The 23,451-nt window shown below is 35.9% G+C and overlaps 2 protein-coding genes across 2 annotated transcripts in view; one reads left to right on the top strand and one right to left on the bottom strand.

Moving 5' to 3' along the window:
- Positions 1 to 2: 2 nt before the first annotated feature.
- LOC123686476 (homeobox protein HMX3-like) overlaps positions 3 to 23,451 on the bottom strand; it is a 34,962-nt gene continuing 11,513 nt past the window's right edge. The window contains exon 3 of the mRNA XM_045626641.1: positions 3 to 1,243. Within this exon, the coding sequence (XP_045482597.1) occupies positions 893 to 1,243 (351 nt within the window). The 3' untranslated portion in view covers positions 3 to 892. The remainder of the gene's footprint in view (positions 1,244 to 23,451) is intronic.
- LOC123686473 (piggyBac transposable element-derived protein 3-like) lies at positions 2,157 to 4,488 on the top strand. Its single transcript, XM_045626638.1, has 2 exons — positions 2,157 to 2,386; positions 2,605 to 4,488. The coding sequence occupies exons 1-2, from the start codon at positions 2,367 to 2,369 to the stop codon at positions 4,421 to 4,423; spliced, it is 1,839 nt and encodes a 612-aa protein (XP_045482594.1). The 5' UTR covers positions 2,157 to 2,366; the 3' UTR covers positions 4,424 to 4,488.

Genomic DNA, 23,451 nt, shown 5'->3' with positions numbered 1-23,451 from the left:
TATAAAAGAAAACAATTTTATTTGTTCAACAATATAAATGGCTGAAGAAGTTCAGCTAACACTTGTAAGCTGAAAATTCCTCCTCCATTCTATTGTACACAGAAAAACTAGTCTGGCATCATTAAGTCTTAGTTTTTGTTCTTAAGTATTTGAAGATAAAATACTACAAGGAAATAAAAAAATAACAAACTATAAAATTAAGTACGAGAATAACATTATAAAAATAAATTCAGAACTCAAATAGAATATTGCTCCTCAACTTTTCACAGGCTTAGAAATGATCTTCATCTTGATTTCAAAATAAAAGTTTTAATGGAACATCTATTACAAATAGTAACACTACTTCTATTCTTTTTCTATATCAGTTATACAGAATTCAAATTTTTAATCGGCAAGTGGACAGTTGTGGGTTTTTAGACTGGTTTGAAAGAGAACGGATTCTTGAAAAATGCTCAATGGAAACAAACTGTAAAAAGAGTTCATAAAATTTGGGGAATATACAATTATGTTTTCAAAATTATATATTCAAGTTTGAAAAAGAAGTGCATCTTTATATTCCGGTATGTACTGCCATCTGTTGGATAGTGGCTGCCAACTATTGGGTAGATGCTGCCATCTATGGATGAATGGTGATAGATATACTGGCAATTTATCATTCAGATATCTTCCATATATAGGGGTCGGTACCAAATTATTATTGAATATTTTCGTACAGAATGAATAGGAGTAATATTACTTGGATAACATTAATTTTGGTAGATTTAAGTAAAACTTAAACTTGCATTTTTGTGTACAAAACATAATATTAAATTCTTTCAGGTTCGATCTAGATATCAGTCATAAACACTTGGTAGAAAACATATAGAAATATACATTCACACCTACACATATTTTACGAGTTTTTTTCAGTTTTGAAAGTCAGATTTAACAGTATATCTTTGGTGGTGTCCATTTTATCCTCGAAAATCGTGTCATCGAGACCGTTGGTTTTTAAGATGTCCTTAAAGGTTTTGTGAGGTAAGGACGAATCAGTGACTGCAGAAGTGGCCGAACTTTTCGAATCGCTCTCCAAGCTGGAATTCGAACTTTGACTGATCGTTTTCGAAAATATCCTAATTTTTTCGTCGGTATTTTTCGAGCCGTCTTTCGTGATCGCGTGGTTTTTATGACCTGCTGCCTCGGCGTTTGAAATGTTGTCTATCTTTTTCCATTTTGTCCGCCTGTTTTGGAACCAAATCTTCACCTGTAACAAATTGAGGGAAGTTAAAATCAATAGGCAAATGCTGCGGGTGATGCACGAATTGCATATCATGGGATGAATAGATGGGAGGGTAGTAGCGATAAGGGCCGTATTCAGACGTATATCTGGATTTAAAATTTTAATCCACACGTCCGGATTCGAGTATGGGCTTATTCATCGTTTTGTTACAGAATAGGACTGATTGACACCTTCCTGGGAGGTACCAACGCATTAGGGTGGACGATATAATCAGTGAGGGATGAAGGATTGAGATGGGAATACCCCAGGGCTCAGTACTGGGTCCAGTGTGCTCTTCGTTGGAGAGATTTTGTCATATGCAGACGACAGGGCAATGTTGATTTGTTTCGACACTTGGAATTAAGTGATTAGAGGAGCTGAAAACACATGAAAAACAAACAAAATTGTCGGTCCCCCAGACAGAATGCAGAGTGACTATTTTTTCCAAACATTCAGAAAGGAGTACCTATATTTGGATCAGCATATAAGATTGTAAGTGAACTTTGATTACTTCTAGAATGTAAAAAATCAATAACTTTTTTTATTCGCTCATCATATCCAAAGAAAAATCACGTGCTTGTTCAAACTCGTATTATTAAAAGCATCTCGAGAACTATAAGACTTAGAGAAAAAATCTTCAAGGACTTCCTATCTCTTTTTTCGAAGTAATTAGATATCAGAAAGTAGATCATAGATGTCTTGATTCGTTCTCGAGTTACAGGGCGTTTCTGAAAAATTACTGTTTCAAATATTTCGCTATATCTTGGTTTCTGTTCGAGATATTGGAAAACTTCTTGAATGTTCTTTTCAGTATTTTTTATAGTTCAGGTGATACTCATAACAGATAATAGTGATCAATTACCGTTTGAGGGATTTAGAGGAGAGATGGTGTTTCTTAACCCATTACAGCCCCGTGGCAACTTAAGTTGCCACGGCGCATTCGACTACATTCTATGCGCACGCGCATAGATATTGAAGTTCCATTGGTAAATTCCGGTCATGTGATATGTCCTGTCTCGAATAGCACAAACGTCAGTCAGATATTGTCAAACAGTGAGTTAGTGTATAACGATTTATTCAGAGCTCTTGAACTTTTTCATTCACCATAATGGCCGTCGATGAGAGATTGTAAGTATTCTATTTCAATAATGCATGCACATTTGTATTTTTGTACCAGTTTTATTCAATATGAATTCAGCAGTATATTTCTTCTTCACAGTAATATTTTCATGCAATATTTTGCTTTTGCCATACGGGCAAAGTTTGATGGCAACTAAAGTGGCCAACGGGAACACGTGACAACGGTTTCTGCAATATTTACATTTCTTACTGAATGATTTCGACAGGTATACTCGTGGAAGATCAGGCACTGGATTACTTCTTCATGAATTAATTGACCTTATCGAGAACGATGAGGACATATCAGCCACCAATATAGCCATATGTCCACCTGATGAACTTCCTGGTGCAGATACAGATAAGGACTCTGATTTATCGGATGAAGAGGTAGTTGGAGATTTTGACCACCTTCCTGCCCGTATATTACGCTCTCAGGTGGAAATGCAGAATCCAGAAATCGATGATGATCACGGCAATCCAGTCGTCCAAGATGAGAACCATTCAGAAGAACCTAGACCGACGACTTCTTCGCAGACAAGAGTAAGAAGCACCAAACGTAAGCGTCCCACAGAACGTACTTGGAAGCCGAAAATGAATGGGTTATCTTCAAGTATTCCTGAACTTGAATGCGAATACCGACCGGTAGCAGAAGATCTTCTGAAAGAAACGGTAAAAAGCCCTATTGAGGCTTTTAGGGCTTACTTCTCGGAAGATTTATTGAGTCATATCGTAACCGAAACTAATCGTTATGCTATGCAGAAACTCGTTCACAACCTGAATGCCACTGCTGAAGAAATGATTACATTTGTCGGAATTATGTTGATGTCAGGTTACCACCCTCTTCCATATAGAAGACTCTACTGGAAACAAGATCCAGATGTTCATTCGCACTTAGTTTCCGATGCCATCCGTCGAAACCGATTCGATGAACTGATAAGTTTTATTCACCTTGCCAACAATGAAAACAATGATGGAAGTGATAAAATGTACAAGGTCCGACCTATTTTTGATCACCTCAACAACTCTTTCAAACAAATCAGTCCTGGGCCCACTATTAGTATCGACGAGAGTATGATTCCTTATTACGGAAGGCATGGGTGCAAACAGTTTATTCGCGGAAAACCTATCAGATTTGGGTTCAAGTTATGGGTTGCCGCGGATCCATCTGGATACATCCATCATGTTGAACCCTATTGTGGAAGTTCAACTCGTCTTCCAGAAACTGGACTCGGTCAAGGAGGTGACGTAGTAATTGGACTTGTAGACCACATGAAATTGTCAAAGGGTATTCGACTCTACTTTGACAATCTTTTTACATCGGTTGGGTTGTTGGAAGAGCTTAGTTCTAGAGGACTTGGTGGAACTGGTACTCTGCGTGAGAATCGCTGTAGTGTTTCAATGAAACTTCCAGATAAAAAAACGTGGAAAAATAAACCCAGAGGTGAAACATCCACCAGTTCTTCAGGAGATATTTTAGCAGTCCGTTGGAATGACAACAATGTTGTTACTGTACTTACTAATTGTGATAATGTACATCCTATGTCAAAGTCAAACCGATACTCCAGAATTGAAAAGAAGGTCATTTCTGTCAAAGTACCAGGTCCTATTGCTCGTTACAATAGTAACATGGGTGGAGTAGATCTTTCTGATCAATTTTTGGCTTCCTACCGAAACAGAATCAGGTCGAAAAAATGGTGGTGGCCTTATTTCTCTTGGACTGTGGATGTATGCAGCACACAAGGTTGGTTACTGTATCGTCGCCTTGGGCATGATATTCCTCTATTGGATTTCAGACGTCAGTGTGCTATTTTCATTCTGAAGTCTTACGGCAGTCCTCCAATGGTAGCAGGAGTTCGATCATCTCTAGAGTTCACACCAGCTCTCGAAGAAATAAGAAAAGATCGAACAGATCATTTCATCGAAAAAGGTGAATCCAAGTATCGCCGTTGTAAAGTATGTGGCAGGCGTACAATTTTTGTATGCAAGAAGTGTGAAGTTCCTGTTCATCCTGATGAGTGTTTCAAAATTTTTCATGATGTAAAATAATAATATTTTATGTAATTTCATAGGAAATATTATACGGTTGAATCACAATAGATGTATACGATTGATATGCTAGTTTTATTGTACTTTGGAAAATTTCTTCATGAATTATCCCAGTGGCAACTTAAGTTGCCGCTTCATAGTAACTCTCCTGCATGTTCGATCATTATTTTTATAACACAATATCACTTTTTGAGTCTAAATAACTCATCAGACAAAGTTTCAGTTGAAAATCTTCACGGGGGAATTATGGGCTTTAATGGGTTAAATGGGACACCCTATATTTTTAGCCGCAGATTTGTCGAAAAGTATCCCGTTATCAGTATTTCGAAAATGTCATCGGTTTTAAAGGTATTGAGTTTTTCGACTCATTTTTTTGATTGGATACCTTATACAGGGTGATTCACCGGGATGGCCTATTAGACGTTTATAAAAAACTAATCATAACTTTGAGCTGAAAATTTGCACATTGGTTTTGAGACGGTGATCTTTCTCCCTAAAATATTTTCAGATCTCTACAACTTCTGGTTATACCGGAAACAGAGTACTACTTCCTTATTTCAAATAGCACACCCAGTATGTTATTGCATCATTAGATAGCTTTTTGACGACAATTTCGGCAATAGCCACACCTTGGGTGAGACTCTTATGAAAAAAATTGTGGGGGTGAGGACTCACATTTTTTGAATATTTCGGCAGAAAAAGCTTTTTTCGAAATTTTTTTCCTCTTTCGATTCTGCAAATATGTAGTATTATAAAACTATTTACGGTTTGGACGAAAAATATACAGGGTGTTCATAAGAAAATCATGAACTTGGACAACTCAAATTCATTACAACTTTTTTTTTTATTAGAACCTACATTTTTTATTATTTCAGTCGATTCTACGTACACAAATAGTGGAGGTTACTCAAGCAAACCTTAAATGAATACTTCAAGAGCTTTTTCTGCCTTAATATTAAAAAAAAGTCCTCATCGCCACCTTTTTTTTTTAATAATCCATTTAACTTATGAACCGTTGAGTTTCTACCCAGGGTAAGGCATATTGCCGAAATTGTCATAAAAAAAGCTATCTAATGATGCAATGATATACTGGGTGTGCCGTTTGAAATAAGGAAGAAGAAGTCTGTTTCCGTTATAACCGGAAGTTGTAAAGATCTGAAAATATTTTAGGGAGAAAGTTCATTGCCTCAAACCCCAATATGCAAATTTTCAGCTCAAAATTATGATCAGTTTTCCATGAACGTCTAATGGGCCATCCCGGTGAATCACCCTGTATATGAATATTTTTAATTTATTTCGAGATTTAATTCATTTTGTCTACATTCTATAATTGTAATCAAGTCATCTATAGAGTGTGACATTATCTCTGTTTTCAATAGTGATATTTTTCTTCAAAGTAAAATTTTTTTCGAATACCCTTTTCCCCAAGAAAAGAAAACTATCTACAATTCTACGCACTTAATCGAATCAATAAGGTTCATAAGAAATTCTTGTGGAACGCCACTAAAATGCTTCATCAATACCGACAGAATCAATAAGGTTCATTAAAAAATAGCATTAAGTCCTACGTTATCAAAAATGTATAAATATAATAGCCATGAATACCCCTCATTACGGCTCTGAATTTCAACCCTTGATGTGATGCGCTATTGATCAATTACAAACCCTCTTCCCTTCATACAATCATATGCCCTTTAATTATTAGCCAAACTCATTACCCAGGGTATCGTGTTCTGCACGTACTGAATAAAATGAAATTAGTCTTCGGCATCAGATTGTATACGCTATGATTTAATTCCATCAGATTTTATTTCGCTTTTTCGCGTATACGTAATTCCATTTTTATCGGTTTCGAATGAGCATTTGGTAAAACACATTTATGAGAGGTATTTTTTCCCATTCACACCTCCGCTGAAATATATCGTGTTTCGCAAATTAAATAATAATTGGAGACAAGGGCGTAGTTCTTTTTTTTGGGAGGGGTAATTGAAAAAAATTGTTTTGATGACAACGTTCACTCATATCTGTAATGTGAGGAAAAAAGTTTGATAACGAAGTTTGAACCAAATTACTCGAAATAATTTTTTTATTGCCAATTCGGTTGTTCTTACCTTATACTGGGTGTTCCTCAATTAGAGTTACGGAGGAAAATGAGAGATTCCTTGGATAATTCTAGGAATAAAAAGTACCATGAATATAAACCCGCAAACGTGTTTCTAGTGTGTCTTACTTTTTAATGATGCTTTTATCAGTTTATCAAATCTTTATTAATCTTCGCTACAGAGTGGGTAAATAAGTACCAAAACTTATAATTAATTCATTCATTACAGCTTACTAGCTGGATCTTTATAACAATTTGGATTTTCCTGAGGATTACTAGAGAGTTGATTGAAATATTTTTCTCCAAATCGATAGCAGATACGATAAAACTATAACAAACCAAAAAGTGTAGTATTGAACCTGAGTTTCTTTTTACATTTTTAAATTACCAGCGGTTCACCAAAAAATAGTTCTGAAGGAAAGAATTAGGCACCCTTCCAGAAAAAATATCACCCAGTAGATTTACATTCAGAATTAGTATTTAACATAATGAAAACTAAAATTGGAATATCTATGGTCAATTCAAATTAATTATCTTGTTAAGGGGAGGTTCTATGAGAAAAAAACTTGAACTTTAACATCTGTATCCCAAAAATAAAGTATTTGGGGAACTCAGATTTTTTTTCTTGAAATGATCCGAGAAATCTATCATTTTCATTTGTACCCTCAATTAAGGAACGCACTGTAGATATAGTCAATTAAAAACCGATGTCTTCACAAATAAAATGCAATTTGAATGAACCACAATAAATTGTACAACACAGCCCAGACAATTTTTCGATGAGAATTACTCAGTTCAGTTCTTTGATAATTACATTATTGAAATTTTGTGGCGAGAATGATACAAAAAACCGAAAACAACGAGTAAGTGTATACCGATGACGGATGCAAAAATCACAGATGGCAAATGAGGAGCGATGTCGAGAGAGCGGATAGATAAAGGAAAATAATAATCCTCGGACAAAAACGAGCTCGTAGTGCAATAAAAGTACTCATCTTGAAAGCGATAATATTATCATAAACTGTAAAAGGGTCCAATTTTTTACTGCCGTGTCGATTTCGAAGAAAAGTAAAATAATTATTGGTTCATCTTATGGCAAAAATTTCGTTCTTCGTCTTTGCGAGAATTAGCGATATGGTAATTTGGAAATCTTGGAGGGGGGTAATTACCCTCAGTACCCCCCCATTTCTACGCCCTTGGATCAGCGTGAAAATAAGTGATGATGGCGTTAATGTATTATACGCGTCGTTAATATCGCAAAACAAACAAAAATCTGTATTCGATCAATCAACCCAATTGCTTGTTAAATATGGCAGTTGGATTGACTTTTTTTCCTGTGATATTAATTGGCAGTTTGGTAGGAAAGTGTTGAATTGAAAATATCTGTACTTGACTCGTCATTGAAAGTCCCTTGCTCAAGCACCAGCAATGTCTATTAACGAACATATTAACTTGATTCGAAAGGGTGTTGGAATGTTAGCAGGGAGAGTAGTCTGTTCCCTTATTGATGAATGCAACCCCACTCCTAATTACCATTAAATATTTCATTGAAAGCAATTAGTGAATTGAATGGAACTTATCCTTTGTTACTCAAACAAACATAACCTAATTGCATAATTCGTTAATGCTTGTTCTATCGAAATCAACATTTGGTACAAGTTAACTAGGTGGGTAGATTCATTGATCGTTAATTAATTGCATTAAGACTTTTTTTAATTCTGAGCTATTAGGTGATATATTTGATGGTTTTCTTAATCCGGGCGTGTTGTCAAGTTTTTGTCGATCCAACGGAAGTTGGGATGTCATTTGATTCCACACCAAAATTTGTAGCTTATCGATCAATGCTTTTTCGCTACTTCTTGCCAAAAATAATTTAGAAAAAGAGGTCAAGACATTGAAAATCAAAGTAAAAAACAAAGAATAGCATTTCATTAAATATATACGAAAGTAAGACGAAGAGCCAGATTTTTAGTTCGATAATAAAGGGTGTTTTTTTACGAAGTATATAACTTTAAGTTGGAATTACTGTTCAAGATGGCGACCGATTCAACAGCTGTCAAGTGATTTATTCTCAGTTTAGTTTGGCAATTCATCATGAATAGACTCACGCCTGAACAATGCTTGCAAACAGTGCAAAATGAGATTGCCGTTGTTCCCGATTTTCATAAGCGAATTTTTTTTAGCGATGAAGCGCACTTCTGGTTGAATGGCTACCTCAACAAACAAAACTGCCGCATTTTGAGTGAAGCTAATCCTCAAGTGTATGTCGAAACACCGTTACATCCAGAAAAACTGACTGGTGCGCTTTATGGGTTGGTGGAATCATTGGTCCGTACTTCTTCAAAAACGATGATGGCCAGAACGTTACAGTCAATGGTGATCGGTATAGAGCCATGATTACTAACTTTTTCATTCCTGAATTGAACAACCATGATGTCCAGGAGCTGTGGTTCCAACAAGACAATCGATTTATTGAAAGACACGTTTGGTGACCGCCTAATTTCACGTTTTGGACCTGTGAATTGGCCTCCAAGATCTTGTGATTTGACACCGCTAGACTACTTTCTGTGGGGCTATGTAAAGTCATTGGTCTATGCGGATAAGCCATAAACCCTTGACCATTTGGAAGACAACATTCGCCGTGTTATTGCCGATATACGGCCACAAATGTTGGAAAAAGTCATCGAAAATTGGACGTCCAGATTGGACTACATCCGAGCCAGCCGTGGCGGTCATATGCCAGAAATCATATTCAAAATGTAATGCCACAAGATTATCTTGCGGATAAATAAAATTCATGTCAACCGAATAATCCATCGTTGTTTTATTGCAATTTAAAGTTCTATAGCTCTAAAAAAAACACCTTTTATAAAATTTAAAGTGTCTGGAGTCTTCGTCAATCACCCTGTTATCCTATGCAGTATCTTACAATGACTGAGAAAGCTTGCCACTATGCTTGTCTGAGAATGTTCAATAGATTACCCAATTAGCTCAGAAGAGAAACAAATATAAAAAAAGCAATAAACGAAATGTTGATGAGTTTAGAGAACTCCAAATTTATTATATTATTCCTTCTTAATGCTAATTGTATTAACTAGAAACAAAGATGTTTTCAATTCTATTCTAATCTATCGATAAAGTAACAATTCCAATTGACATTCAATACTGGTGTTTATTAGCATAGCTCGAGCTGTTCAGTTCGATTTACCCGAATGAAGATACACATTATACATAGTTTACTAAGTGGTCTGTTAGTATTGTGTCAACGTGGTTACTCCTTTGGCCGTCAGAGTGCACGATTTATCGCTCAATAAATTACCAGGATACGATCCTTGTCTGGCTCACGTTTTGAGCTTCGCCGTTTTGTGATCCTGGCCCGCCTCATTCCCCTCTCCACCCTCACATTATACAAGTCATGTCGTTATTCTTGTGTTCCATCGTGTTGCCGACTTTGTACATACTAGTTTTGATATATCGTTATTTATTAGGCCAAATTGCCCCGAAGGAATGAATGAGGAATGTTATGACTAATTTGATTTCGGTGTACCTCGAATTGTCACCCATTTGGCTCGGCCATTAAACACTAAACCAGTTTTCATCATCGTCATTTTCACAACGATTTCGCTCATGAAACGTTTTCCATTTCGTTCCCCCCCTTGTCAATTTGGAATGCCTCAATCAGCCTTAATGGTAGAAGTATTTTTTGGGTGATCATAAGTAGAGTATGTTCAAATTCATGTAGGTATAATGTATTGTTTTTCCATAATGAATTTTCGGAATTGGGACTTGGGGTCAATAATCCTGAATAGTTTTTTGTTAGTCAGGTGTTGTTCCTGATAACTTTAGCAGAAGGATTTTACCCAATTTAGATAACGACTCAAATGCACACTACTCTAGTTAGGGATTCATCAAGCCAAGTAGCTTGACTTGATAATCAAGATCGTGGCAACTTATATACTTGATCTTAACTTGATTTGATTTTAGATATTTATTGCTTGACCTGATATCAAGCTACTTGATATTACTTGAGCTTGATACGCCCATCATATATTCCTGCGAGCTCGTGCTCGCTTAGACAAAATAATCATCAAAGAATAAGTAGGTGAGTTTGACATCGATCTCTTAAGTTTATTCGAAAAATCTCCTGCAAATCCAGCAAATGAAATTGCTAACGCCAAGCAATAGACAAATTCCTGACTGAACCACGTGCTGATTGTTCTGAATATATAAGGGATTTACGGCTTGACTTGATATTCAAGCCTACTTGACTTGATATCCAAGCTACTTGACTTGAGCTTGACTTGAAATCAACTCAAGTTCAAGTCGAGTAGTAGTTTTTCGATAATAAGTCAAGTACTCAATGAATAAATACCTGACTTGACTTGAAAAAATAGTACATACTTGATTTGAACTTGAGTTGTTTTCAAGTCAAGCTCAAGTCAATTAGCTTGAATATCAAGTCAAGTAGCTTGAATATCATATGATTTTTAGTTATTACCAACCTTCAAACGATATACGTGTCCAAATTTGACAGCAGTTCGATCATTATTGCCATTGACCATCATTGGTATGCTAAGTTTAAACGAAGTGAAATGAACACCGAAGACGGCGAACGCAGTGGACGCCCAAAGTAGGCTGTCACCGATCAAAAAAGTTCAAAAAACAATTTTGAATGACCGTAAAGTGAAGTTGATCGAGATAGCAGACATTGTGAAGATATCATCTGAATGTGTACATCATATCATTCACGTTCATTTGTACATGAGAAAGCTGTGTGCAAAAATGGGTGCCGCGCGAGCTCACAATCGATCAAAAGCAACAACGTGTAAATGATTCTGAGCAGTGTTTGAAGCTGATTTAGAGCAATGAACCTGAAGTTTTGCGTCGATATGTGATAATGGATGAAACATGACTCCATCATTTCACTCCGGAGTCGAATCGACAGTCAGCTGAGTGGACTCCACACGATGAACCGAATCCAAAGCGAGGAAAAATTAAACAGTCAGCTGGCAAGGTTATGGCGTCAGTATTCTGGGATGCGCAAGGTATCATATTCATGGATTCCCTCCGAAAGGGCTAGACCATCAACAGCGATTATTATATAGCGTTATTGGATCGTTTAAAGGATGAAATCGTTAAAAAACGGTCCCATTTGAAGAAAGAAAGTTGCTGTTTCACCAAGACAATGCGCCGTGTCACAAATCAATGAAAACAACGGCAAAATTGCTTGAATCGAGCTTCAAATTGCTTCTGCATCCACCGAATTAGCCAGATCTGGCCCCCAGCGACTTTTTCCTATTCTCGGACCTCAAAAGAATGCTCGCTGGAAAAAAATCTACCGCCAATGAAGAAGTGATCGCCGAAACTGAGGCCTATTTTGAAGCGAAAGACAAATCTTACTACAAAAATGGTATCGAAAAGTTGGAAGATCGCTATAATCGCTGTATCGCCCTCGAAGGCAACTATGTTGAATAATGAAATCGAAATTTGCCAAAAAAATGTGTTTTACTATGGTAGACTTGGGACTTTTCAATTGGCCTGTTACTTGATTTTCAAGTTCTTGATAAATAGATACTTGACTCACAAATTCCAAATTGGTATTTGGTTTCTCGCAAATGAAAATTATTCTCCTCCCAACTGGTTACACAAATAACTATTTAGCAACCTATGGAAACGTATGCTATTACATGAATCCAGCGCTCTATTGGATTCTCGCGATACCAATAGTTGTTTTTGGTGGTAGATGACTGTTTTGATAGAGGATTGGATTCAAAGTGGATACACCCGTGTGGTAGCGTCGATCTCCACCCAGTAGCAGTTGTAGATTAGCGTTTCATCTGGAAATAGCCACTAAAATTCTGCGAGCAGGCCGTGATCGCTCTTCTTATCGCTTCAATTCACCTGATCCTCCGGTATTCCGCTTTCCTCTCGTCACGCTCGAACGATCATACTCTATCGGAAATAACTTCGGTTAGATTGAAACGATTAGTAGATGTTTGAGGCCCAATCCATTTTATATTCCCTTTTTCAGATTGAAATCATTCACCCGTTACCTTTTTAGACTTGTGTGTGGAATTATGCGGAACATAAATATACACGAAAATCCCAGCAAAACACATACAAGGTGTATCTTGTGCGTTTCCCTTGAATATTACTCTTTCTCGAGTTCGTTTAGAAGTTGTATCGAAACAATCGAAAATACTACACCATGAATTTCCTACAATGTTATTTTATCTCCTCCTAACAGGCTAATTGAGAAGTCCCCAGTCTACCATAGTTGCCTTCGAGGGCGATACAGCGATTATAGCGATCTTCCAACTTTTCAATACTATTTTTGTAGTACGATTTGTCTTTCGCTTCAAGATAGACCTCAGTTTCGTCGATTACTTCTTCATTGGCGCTGAATTTCTTTCCAGCGAGCATTCTTTTGAGGTTTGAGAACAGGAAAAAGTCGCTGGAGGCCAGATCTGGCGGATACGGTGGATGCAGAAGCAATTCGAAACCCAATTCATGCAATTTTGCCATTGTTTTCATTGATTTGTGACAAGGCGCATTGTCTTGGTGATACAGCACCTTTTTTTCTTGAAATGAGGTTGTTTTTCAACGTTTTCATCCTTCAAACGATCCAATAACGCTACATAATGTTCGCTGTTGATGGTCTGGCCCTTTTGGAGGTGATCAATGAATATTATACCTTGCGCATACCAGAATACTGATGCCATAACCTTGCCAGCTGACTGTTGTGTTTTCCTCGCTTTGAATTCGGTTCATCGTGTGCAGTCCACTCAGCTGATTGTCGATTGGACTCCGGAGTGAAATGATGGAGCCATGTTTCATCCATTATCACATATCGACGCAAAAATTCAGTATTGTTGCACCTTAACAGCTTCAAAAACTGCTCAGAATCATCAACACGTTGTTGCTTTTGATCGATTGTGAGCTCGCACGGCACCCATTTTGCACACAGCTTTCTCATGTACAAATATTCGTGAATGATATGATGTACACGTTCTGATGATATCTTCACAATGTCTGCTATCTCGATCAACTCCACTTCATGGTAATTCAAAATTATTTTGCGATTTTTTTTGATTTTTTCGTTGGTGACAGCATCTTTTGGGCGTCCACTGCGTTCGCCGTCTTCGATGCTCATTTCACCACGTTTAAACTTAGCATACCAATCAATGATGGTTGATTTTTCTGGTGCAGACCCCAGAAACTCTTCATCAAGCCATGATTTTGCTTCAATTGTATTTTTTTTCCTTCAAAAAGCCATATTTCATCAGAAACGACATTATTTTTTTCCATCTTCTTTCAAATAACAATAGTAGCTATACTCACAACGCAATATCTCACAAACTAATGTTCGGACAAGAAATATTGAATCAGGTGTACCACAAGGATCGGTAATAGGTCCCCTACTGTTTGATATTATCGTTTCAAATATTGCAGGGGAGAAGAGCAAGATAGCTGGCTATTGCCAAACTATGACCAGATCACTCCAGAAGGAGGTGAATGAAGTTGTAAATCTTTTAGAACATTTGTGATAAAGATTAATTCAACTAAGAATCCTGGTTGGTAGTTGATAGTTGAATGTACTCAAAAAGCAAACAAAAAAACTTGTGGTAAAAATGATACAAGAAGTGTATATACGAAATAGAAACCATGAGAATCTCAGTATTTATTATAAAATTTGAGATATTTTTTGATAGAAGGAAAATAATGAACCTTAGTAGAAAATTAGCATTGTTTTTCGGCAACGCTTCTCCCTCTTGCTAAATTGCACCTGGCCATCCAGATATTGAAGGTTCAATAGGTGTATTCCTTCCCTTCCTATCCCTATAATAGTTTCACACAAACAATTGAACGTGTAGGGTATTATTATGTTTGTATTCGCGATGTTAGTTCATGTATTTGTATTTGTTCATATCAATCGATTGAATTACGTCAAGCCCCAAGCTTCCAATTACTTCTGCTGCACCAACTGACATTTCCGAATTAACAGTAATGAATTATTCAGTGGGAGTCATTTCTCATAGATTTGTAGGAATTTCCGTAAATGGGTTGCCCTAAAAATTGTTGACTCAAGTTGATTTCCACCCACGTTCAAAATATCGGGCCTTAATTGGGCAATTAACTTTGAGGATAATCCCCGAACGGAGTCCATTGAAAATCAAATGGTTTTTTTGTCAGGGGAAAATGTGCCTCTTACTAGTGAAAATAATGGATTGCTCAAGCGGCGAAAGCCATTTTGGTTTGAAGTTTCGAAAATACCACTTTTTCTCTCGTTAGTACCAAGTTTCGAAAGATGCGTTCAAAATTTCAGAAGTATTGAAGGTAAAGTAACGCTACATTTGTTGTTATTTGAGAAATGGATGAAAACGAGTTTCGTGTATCGATAAAATTCTGTTTTTTGATGGGAAAATACATGTTTTTTCATGTAAAAAATTAAATTAAATATTATAGTCGTTCTTTGCAAGTTTGTTAAATTTTACAACAAACCAGCTGTTCGAGGAGATCCAAAGTCGATGTTTAATTGTTGTTAAAATGCCTAGAGTACGTGTACGTAGAATTTACCGCTAGCTGAGTGAATTTGAAAGAGTTCGAATTATTGGTGTACGGGAGTCGGGGTTGTCATTTCGAGAAATCGCTAACCATACGAACAGAAATCCAACTACTGTTATAAGATGTTGTCGAGCGAGGTTTGATAATGCCTAAAATCGAAGAAGAGTAGGCACTGGACGTCGAAGGGGCACAAATGAAGTTCAAGATCTACGTCTAAGACTTATGGCCATTAGAAACCCATTTGCGACAACTCGATCTTTGGCTGATGATTGGTTAGGAGAACAAGGCCATTCTGTTACTGTCCGAACGGTTTACCGCCGGATAAGGTTTTTTGGACTGCAGCATTGTCGACCCCATCTTGTGTTACCTCTGACGGTTGAGCATCGCCAGCAACGATTACAGTGGTGCAGAGAACGTCAACATTGGAATGTGGAATGGCATCAGGTCGTCTTTTCTGATGAATCTCGATTCTTCTTAGGTACACATGATGGCCGAAGATGGGTAAGACGACGTCGGGGAGAAAGACGTGAATCTCAGTTTGATGTTGAGCGTCATATACACCGGACAGTAGGCGTTATGGTATGGGGTGCTATTGCACATGCAAGTAGGTCGCCTTTAGTCTTTATTCGAGGTAACATGTAACATGACAGCGCTGCGTTACCTTCAAGAAAAAGTGGAGCCATATGTTCTCCCTTACTTCAACCTGCTCGGGAATCCAATATTCCAGCAAGATAATGCCCGACCTCATGTTTCCAGAGTTAGTTTAAACTTTTTCGAAGCGACCCATGTGAATCTTTTACCATGGCCGTTCATGTTTGGGACATCATGGGTAGAAGGCTTGGAAATTTACCCCAGCCCCCACGGACTTTGGCGGCTCTGGGACATGAAGTACAGGTAGCTTGGGGAAGTATCCCTCAAAAAGAAATAGACCATCTTATTGCATCAATGCCGAGACGTGTTAGAGGGTGTATAGATAATCACGGTAGACAAACACATTATTGAAAAATGTATTAAAAAAATTGTAAACCCTTCGTTTTTTTCCCCAAATTTCAATCATCTTGACAAAGATGAAACTATCAACAGTGAATATTACATAACGTTATTGGATGGATTGAGTCCAGAAATGATGAAGAAACAACTTCAAATGCAAAAGAAAAATCCTCTTTCATCAAGACAATGCTCGTTGTCACAAATAGATGAAAACCTTGGTGTAATTGGAAGAATTGCCTTTCCAACTGCTTAAACATCCATGCTTATCCCCCAGATCAGGCGGCCAATAATTACTTGCGTTTCGTATAAACATCGAAAGAATGCCCCAGGAAGAGAAATGTGGCTCTAATGAAGAAGTTATTGCCTAGATTGAAGCTTATTTCGAAAGCAAAGACAAATCCATCTCTAAGAAAAAATATTCGAATCCCTGAAAATTTCAAGACTCTGAGACAATCTCTCCGAGAATATAACAGACAGGCATAATTAATTTCAACTTTGAATTATTCACCAGTCGATCTCGCCCATTTAAGACGATTTGAGCAATTTTCTAGTGTTTTCCCACGCAAAAATGCATAAATTAAATTTCAATGAGATAAAAATTAGGAAAGGAATGATGTGACTTCTGAAGCTTTTTAGCGCTATTACAGGACATTTGAAGAGTCCCCGGTCTATCATAGTAAACATATTTTTTTGGCAAAATTCGATTTTATTATTCAACATAGTTGCCTTCGAGGGTGATACAGCGATTAGAGCGATCTTCCAACTTTTTGATACCATTTTTGTAGTACGATTTGTCTTTCGCTTCAAAATAGGCCTCAGTTTCGGTGATTACTTCTTTATTGGCGCTAAATTTCTTTCCAGCGAGCATTCTTTCAAGGTCTGAGAACAGGAAAAAGTCGCTGGGGGTCAGATCTGGCGAATACGGAGGATGCAAAAGCAATTCGAAGCTCAATTCATGCAATTTTGCCATTGTTTTCATTGATTTATGACACGGCGCATTGTCTTGATGAAACAGCACCTTTTTTTCTTCAAATGGTGCCGTTTTTTAACGATTTCATCTTTTAAACGATCCAATAACGCTATATAATAATCGCTGTTGATGGTATGGCCCTTTTGGAGGTAACCAATGAATATTATACCTTTCGCATCCCAGAATACTGTTGCCATAACCTTGCCAGCTGAATGTTGTGTTATTCCTCGATTTGGATTCTGTTCATCGTGTGCAGTCCACCCAGCTGACTGTCGATTGGACTCCGGAGTGAAATGATGGAGCCATATTTTATCCATTGACAAATATCGACGCAAAAATTCAGGTTTATTGCACTTAAACAGCTTCAAACACTGCTCAAAATCATTAACACGTTGTTGCATTTGATCGATTGTGAGCTCGAGCGGCACCCAGCTTTCTCATGTACAAATATTCGTGAATGATATGATGTACACGTTCAGATGATATCTTCACAATATCTGCTATTTCGATCAACTTCACTTTACGGTCATTCAAAATTATTTCGTGAACTGTTTTGATTTTTTCGTCGGTGACAGCTTCTTTTGGGCGTCCACTGCGTTCGCCGTCTTCGTGCTCATTTCACCACGTTTAAACTTAGCATACCAATCAATGATGGTTGATTTTCCTGGTGCAGACCCCGAAAACTCTTCATCAAGCCAAAATATTGTTTCAACTGAATTTTTGTCCTTCAAAAATCAATATTTTAACAGCACACGAAATTCTTTCTTTCCATCTTTTTTCAAATAACAAAAGTAGCTACACTCATAACGCAATATCTCACAAACTAATGGTCGGACTGCTGTCAAATTTTGACACGTATCGTTTGAAGGTTGGTACTAACTAAAAATCATATGGATCAAATACTAGCACCGCCTAATAGTCTACATATAAATGCATATTTTCGTCCAGATGGACGGACAGAATGAAATTTAATGACTGGTTTGTCATCTGTGAGTCGACTGCAAATGTCACCAAAAAATTTAAATAATTTCAATTTACAAATCGTGGGAAAAAGTCCAGTTTTCCAATACGTCAATGAAGAAGCAGGTGATATTCATTAGGAACATTCCATACCTAATTACGCTACTCTAAAACATCCAAGGAATCGTATTTCTGCTCCTTTACAATTGAGTTTATAACAATACATACGTGATTCTATATAAACAATAAAAACTGACAAGTGCAATGATGCAATGAACTTCGTTATCATGAATAAAAAGTGTTAGTTTTCCGAGGGAATAATTATACATAGACGTGCTGTAATAACAGATTGAATGAAAACATTTTAAATTCAGAGAATTCAGGAAGCTTAAGCGTGTAATATAATATAGCGATTTGCAAATCTTACGAAAATACTAATAGATTGTTCTTTTAGCTCTTGACGAGAAAAGTGACACTGGACATTATTGCAACCTTGTTTTATCATCGCTAGGAAAGATCAGCACTAATTTTCTACAAGTTTGAAAGTTATGTGTACAAAATGTTTTCGACTTATCGTACAAGTTTAGTCTCATGCCAACTTATTATTCAATTAATTCACAGATTTACATCATAACTACAAACTTATTGCTAATCCCCATGTGGTTTGAAACTACCTTCACGTGGAGTCATTACAGAAATTCCTAAAACATTTTTCATTTTGCTCAGAATGAAAACACGAGTGGAAAATATTCCTATGAATACCATAAAGTGTCAGAAAAAAGAAGGATCTTATTTACTTTATAGTATTAGTTACCTAACAGTATTCTTTTTGATTTTTGGCAAAAAGTAGCTAAATAAAATAAAACAAAATAATTTGCACTGGATTATTTAATTGTTAGCAACAATTGTTTCGCCACACTGTGGCTTCATCAGGCTACATTTCTGACTGATAACAGTACAGAGTTTTTCGGAAACTTATATAGGAACAAATATTCTACATTGGCAGAAAAATATTCAATAGGGTATCATAAACTTCAAAGTTATATTGGATAATTTGCCGCCTGGGATTTCCAAACTATCGGAAGAAATTCAATGAAGAAGATGAATTTACATCTGTTTGTTCGTTCAAAAGAATTATTTTGGCTATTATACCTGTTTATTTCTAGGGATTCTAACTGTGTCAATCTATGAAGGACCGAATCCATTTTATAAGTAGTAGCTAGTTTCTCAGATGGTTTTCAAATGCAACTGCATCTTATTATTATAAACTTTGAGAATTTTTCTCCACAATTTCTGGCCTTTCTTATGGAAAATCAAATGAAATTATCTGGATAAATACCCATTGAAAATTGCACGTCCTCTTGATTTCGACTTGATATTTCAATATTATGGATGAATAAAAAACTGATAGCGTTGTCAGATTAAGGTTTTGTTTATTCTTGCAGTCGGCTAATATCAAACGAATCCGATAAATATGCTGAAAATTTTCATTCTTCGTCCTATCTTAAAAAATATTGTTGTTTATCGAAATTGGCAAACAAAAGAGATAAACAAGAATTTGAGAAATAATTAGCATGTTCAGCGGTTTTACGGTTGATACTGTGTATATGAATACATCTTTCATCGCTCAAATAGATTGAAGCTTTCTGCCGAAATCTTACTGGGAAGGAGTGTTGCATAGAATTAATCAATTTGAACCACGAAAAAAACCGAATTTCATTGTACTTGTTCATCTTGTGATTTAAAAAAAAATATAGTGGTAGTTTCATTTTTAATATGCGAATTGTTGAGATTGTGCTTGTTCTGTCTCTATAAAAAATTGATTGAATTTGTGGAATTATTTTTACAAAAAGTATGTATTTTCATGTATTTTTCCTTCGAGAAAGTTTTGCCTGCTTGTCCTATATGAACTTGCACAGGATCAACAATTGGTTATAGTAAAGTTTGAGATTTTTCGAATACCTCCTACGGATTGATACGTTAGTACCTTGCTTCATCCGATTAGAGTTCATACCGGGTGTCCCAAGTTATCGTATACAGGCGATATCTAACTTATTTGACAAGATAATAGAAAAATAAACAAATTGTTTCGAATAAGATCAAAGTGCCATTTCAATGATGTATAAAAAAGGTCCTTACATTTGACATCCCTGTGGTAGCTACCCCTCAATTTCTATTTTCAAATGGCACCCCCTGTATATTGTCAGTAAAAATTCATTCTATTTGGAATACAACGGTAGCACATACTTGGTATTTTTTCAGTTATAACAACAAACACATTAATATTTTGTGACTTCTATTACGTTATTTAAGTATCCTTATAAAAATGAAATGCCTCCACCCATGTTTGTACAAACTTCCCATATGAGAAGCAGATAATTTTTTTGTTTTAAAAAAACTGATGTTTTTCATAACAAAAAACTTGCTTTAAATGTTTCTTCGTTTTTTGAATTGCATAGTGGGTATTTTGGTTGCAATTCATACTTCACAAAATGTAAATGTTTTTGTTTTTATTAATAAAAAAATACCAGGTATGTGCTATCGTTGTATTCCAAATAGAATGATACGCAATTTCCACTGAGAATATACAGGGGGTGCCATTTGAAAATGAAAATTGAGGGGTAGCTACCACAGGGCTCTCAAATGTACGAACCTTTTTTATACATAATTGGGAAGGTACTTTGATGTTATACAAAGCAATTTTTTTATTTTTTTATTATCTTGTCAAATAAGCTACAGATATTGCCTGTATACGATAACTTGGGACACTCGGTATATCGCTGAAAGCTATTGCAATGTATGAGTAATGAATATCGAACCGAAGTTCAGTTCATTTGAAAAATTTCAGTTATGAGTTCATTGCCATAACAGCTTTCCTCTCTGCTTATGAACAATAGACGATTAAACGACTTCAGAATTCAGTTTATGACATTAAAGCTAGAGGGCTTTTCAAGATTTGTAGTTGAGCTTATTACTTCAATGGGATATTATTAGAATATGTGGAGCGAATTGAATTCTGATGAAAAAAATCGAAGTTGTGCCTAGTTTCATAATATCCGGAGTTTAACTCCATAATGTTAGGTTAGAAGAGGTTAGGTTTAGTCTTCAGCACTTAGCCAACGTCGAGTGAATATCAACTTGATAGACAAAGCACTAGGAAATTTTCTTTTTATACCTATACCGGGTGTCCCAAGTTATCGTATACAGGCAACATCTAGCTTATTTGACAAGATAATAAAAAAATTGCTTTGAATAACATCAATGTACTTTTCCAATGATGTCAAAAAAAATTCTCACATTTGACAGCCCTGTGGTAGCTACCTCTAAGTTTTTATTTTCAAATGACACACCCTGTATATTGTCACTGAAAATTGCGTGTCATTCTATTTGGAATACAACGATAGCACATAATTGGTATTTTTCAGTTATAAAAAAAAAACATTAATATTTTGTGACTTCTTTTACGTTATTTAATTATCCTTATAAAAATTAAATGCCTCCACCCATGTTTGTACAAACTTCACATATGAGAAGTTGATGAATTTTTTGTTTTGAAAAAACGATGTTTTTTATAACAAAAAACTTGCTTCAAATATTTCTTCGTTTTTCGAATTGCATAGTAGGTTTTTTGGTTGCAATTCATACTCCACAAAATGTTAATGATTTTGTTGTTATTAATGAAAAAATACCAAGTATGTGCTATCGTTGTATTCCAAATGAAATTTCCACTGACAATATACAGGGGGTGCCATTTGAAAATGAAAAGTGAGGGGTAGCTACCACAGGGCTGTCAAATGTACGAACCTTCTTCATACATTATTGGGAAGGTACTTTGATGTTATACAAAGCAATTTTTTATTTTTTTATTATCTTGTCAAATAAGCAAGATATTGTCTGTATTCGATAACTTGGGACACCCGGTATGTGAGATGGACCCTTTTATTATAATTAATAAACAGCTTTGTAATTAGTTGATATACTCTTTGAGGTATTGGACATAAACTTGTTCATTTATCAACCCTCTAAATATAATGGATTAATATAATACATGAACACGAATCAAATCAAAGTTATTTAATTGACATATGATTGGAAATCGTCACGTAATTTCGTGGAATTTTATATGAAGTAACGATTCGAACAACACAATATTGTAGTGTTCAATTTAGCATAAGAACTAATCTACAATATTGCTATTGGTCCACATTTTCCGTTAATGATTGTTGAACAAATTGCTGTATGAAATCGATTCAAATGTAAATTGACGTGCATTTATAATTTACCTATTGCCGATGGGAATTCTATAGGTATGTTCAATAAAATGAAATAGTAATAACCTACCTCGTCACTGGAAATGAACTCAAATTATTATATATTTCGAATGCCAGCAAGAGATACAAAGGTTTATTCACTGGCCTCTAGTTTTTAGTGGACCTATTAGTGTGATTGAGGAATGACATTAATGCAAGTTTTTGACGGATTTTCATTCTATTCATTTGTTACATTTCGCTTATATGCTCGTACACGATTTGACTACAATCGTATCTTCGAAAAACATCATTAAATGTAGAAGAACGTGAAATGAATTGAAGGAAAAATACATGGAATGGAATTAAGAAAATGCGATATTTCATGAGGATCGTATATTGAGAAATAATCCTTTTTTGGCTATAAGTTTATTGACAAAAGTGAGAACTGATTTTGAGGAAACAATTCAAAAATTTCTAAACGTTGTTGAAGCTTGTATCTTTCCATGATTCAGTATAACCTACTGAACACAACTGACATAAGAAATGCCAAATCAAAGTATACAGTGCTGACATTAGGTCTATTGGAAAACCTTTTGACAGCAAATAGGCTGATATTTTCAGGACCTAGGTGATATTTCTATAATTAGATATTGTTTGTTTATTCGTTGGGTCCGAACATTTTCAGAGAAATTCCTACTTTATTGTCCTTGTTTATCTCTAAAAATCCTAAAAAAATGTAGTGGAAGTTTCATTTTTAATAGGCAAATTGTGGAGAATTTTTTCAATTAGTGGAATTATTTTTACGAAAATATGTGTGTTCATGTATTTTCTCTTTTAGAAAGAGTTGCCTGTTTGTCCTATGTGGACTTTAACAGGACCAACAATTGGTTATTGTAAAGTTCGATACGTTCATACAGTGCCTCGTCACCTAAGAACAAACAGATCTACGCCCTTGTCATCTGCCATAATTTTTTTTGTAACCTCAAAGAGTAAATAACAAAACTATTGCGCGAAATCCAAGGGCTCTTTTCCCTTTTAATCTCCGAAGAATTGGATATCGATAACATGTCTCTTATATAGTGGACGTCACGAAAATTTGAAATGCAGAACGTCGAAAACTAGGGACGAAAAAAAAAAGATTTGCCTATTTGTCCTATGTGAAGTTTGACAGGAGCAACTATTGGTTATAGTA

This window comes from Harmonia axyridis, chromosome X (genome assembly GCF_914767665.1).
Source record: "Harmonia axyridis chromosome X, icHarAxyr1.1, whole genome shotgun sequence".
NCBI classification, from domain to species: domain Eukaryota; kingdom Metazoa; phylum Arthropoda; class Insecta; order Coleoptera; family Coccinellidae; genus Harmonia; species Harmonia axyridis.
The sequence above is the reverse complement of the archived record's forward strand: the minus strand, read 5'-3'. Positions and strand labels throughout refer to the sequence as shown.

Coding starts and splice junctions, on each gene's coding strand:
- LOC123686473 (XM_045626638.1), top strand. CDS start 2,367: ATGGCCGTCGATGAGAGATT. Junction 2,387..2,604: donor ATGGCCGTCGATGAGAGATT/GTAAGTATTCTA, acceptor TGATTTCGACAG/GTATACTCGTGGAAGATCAG.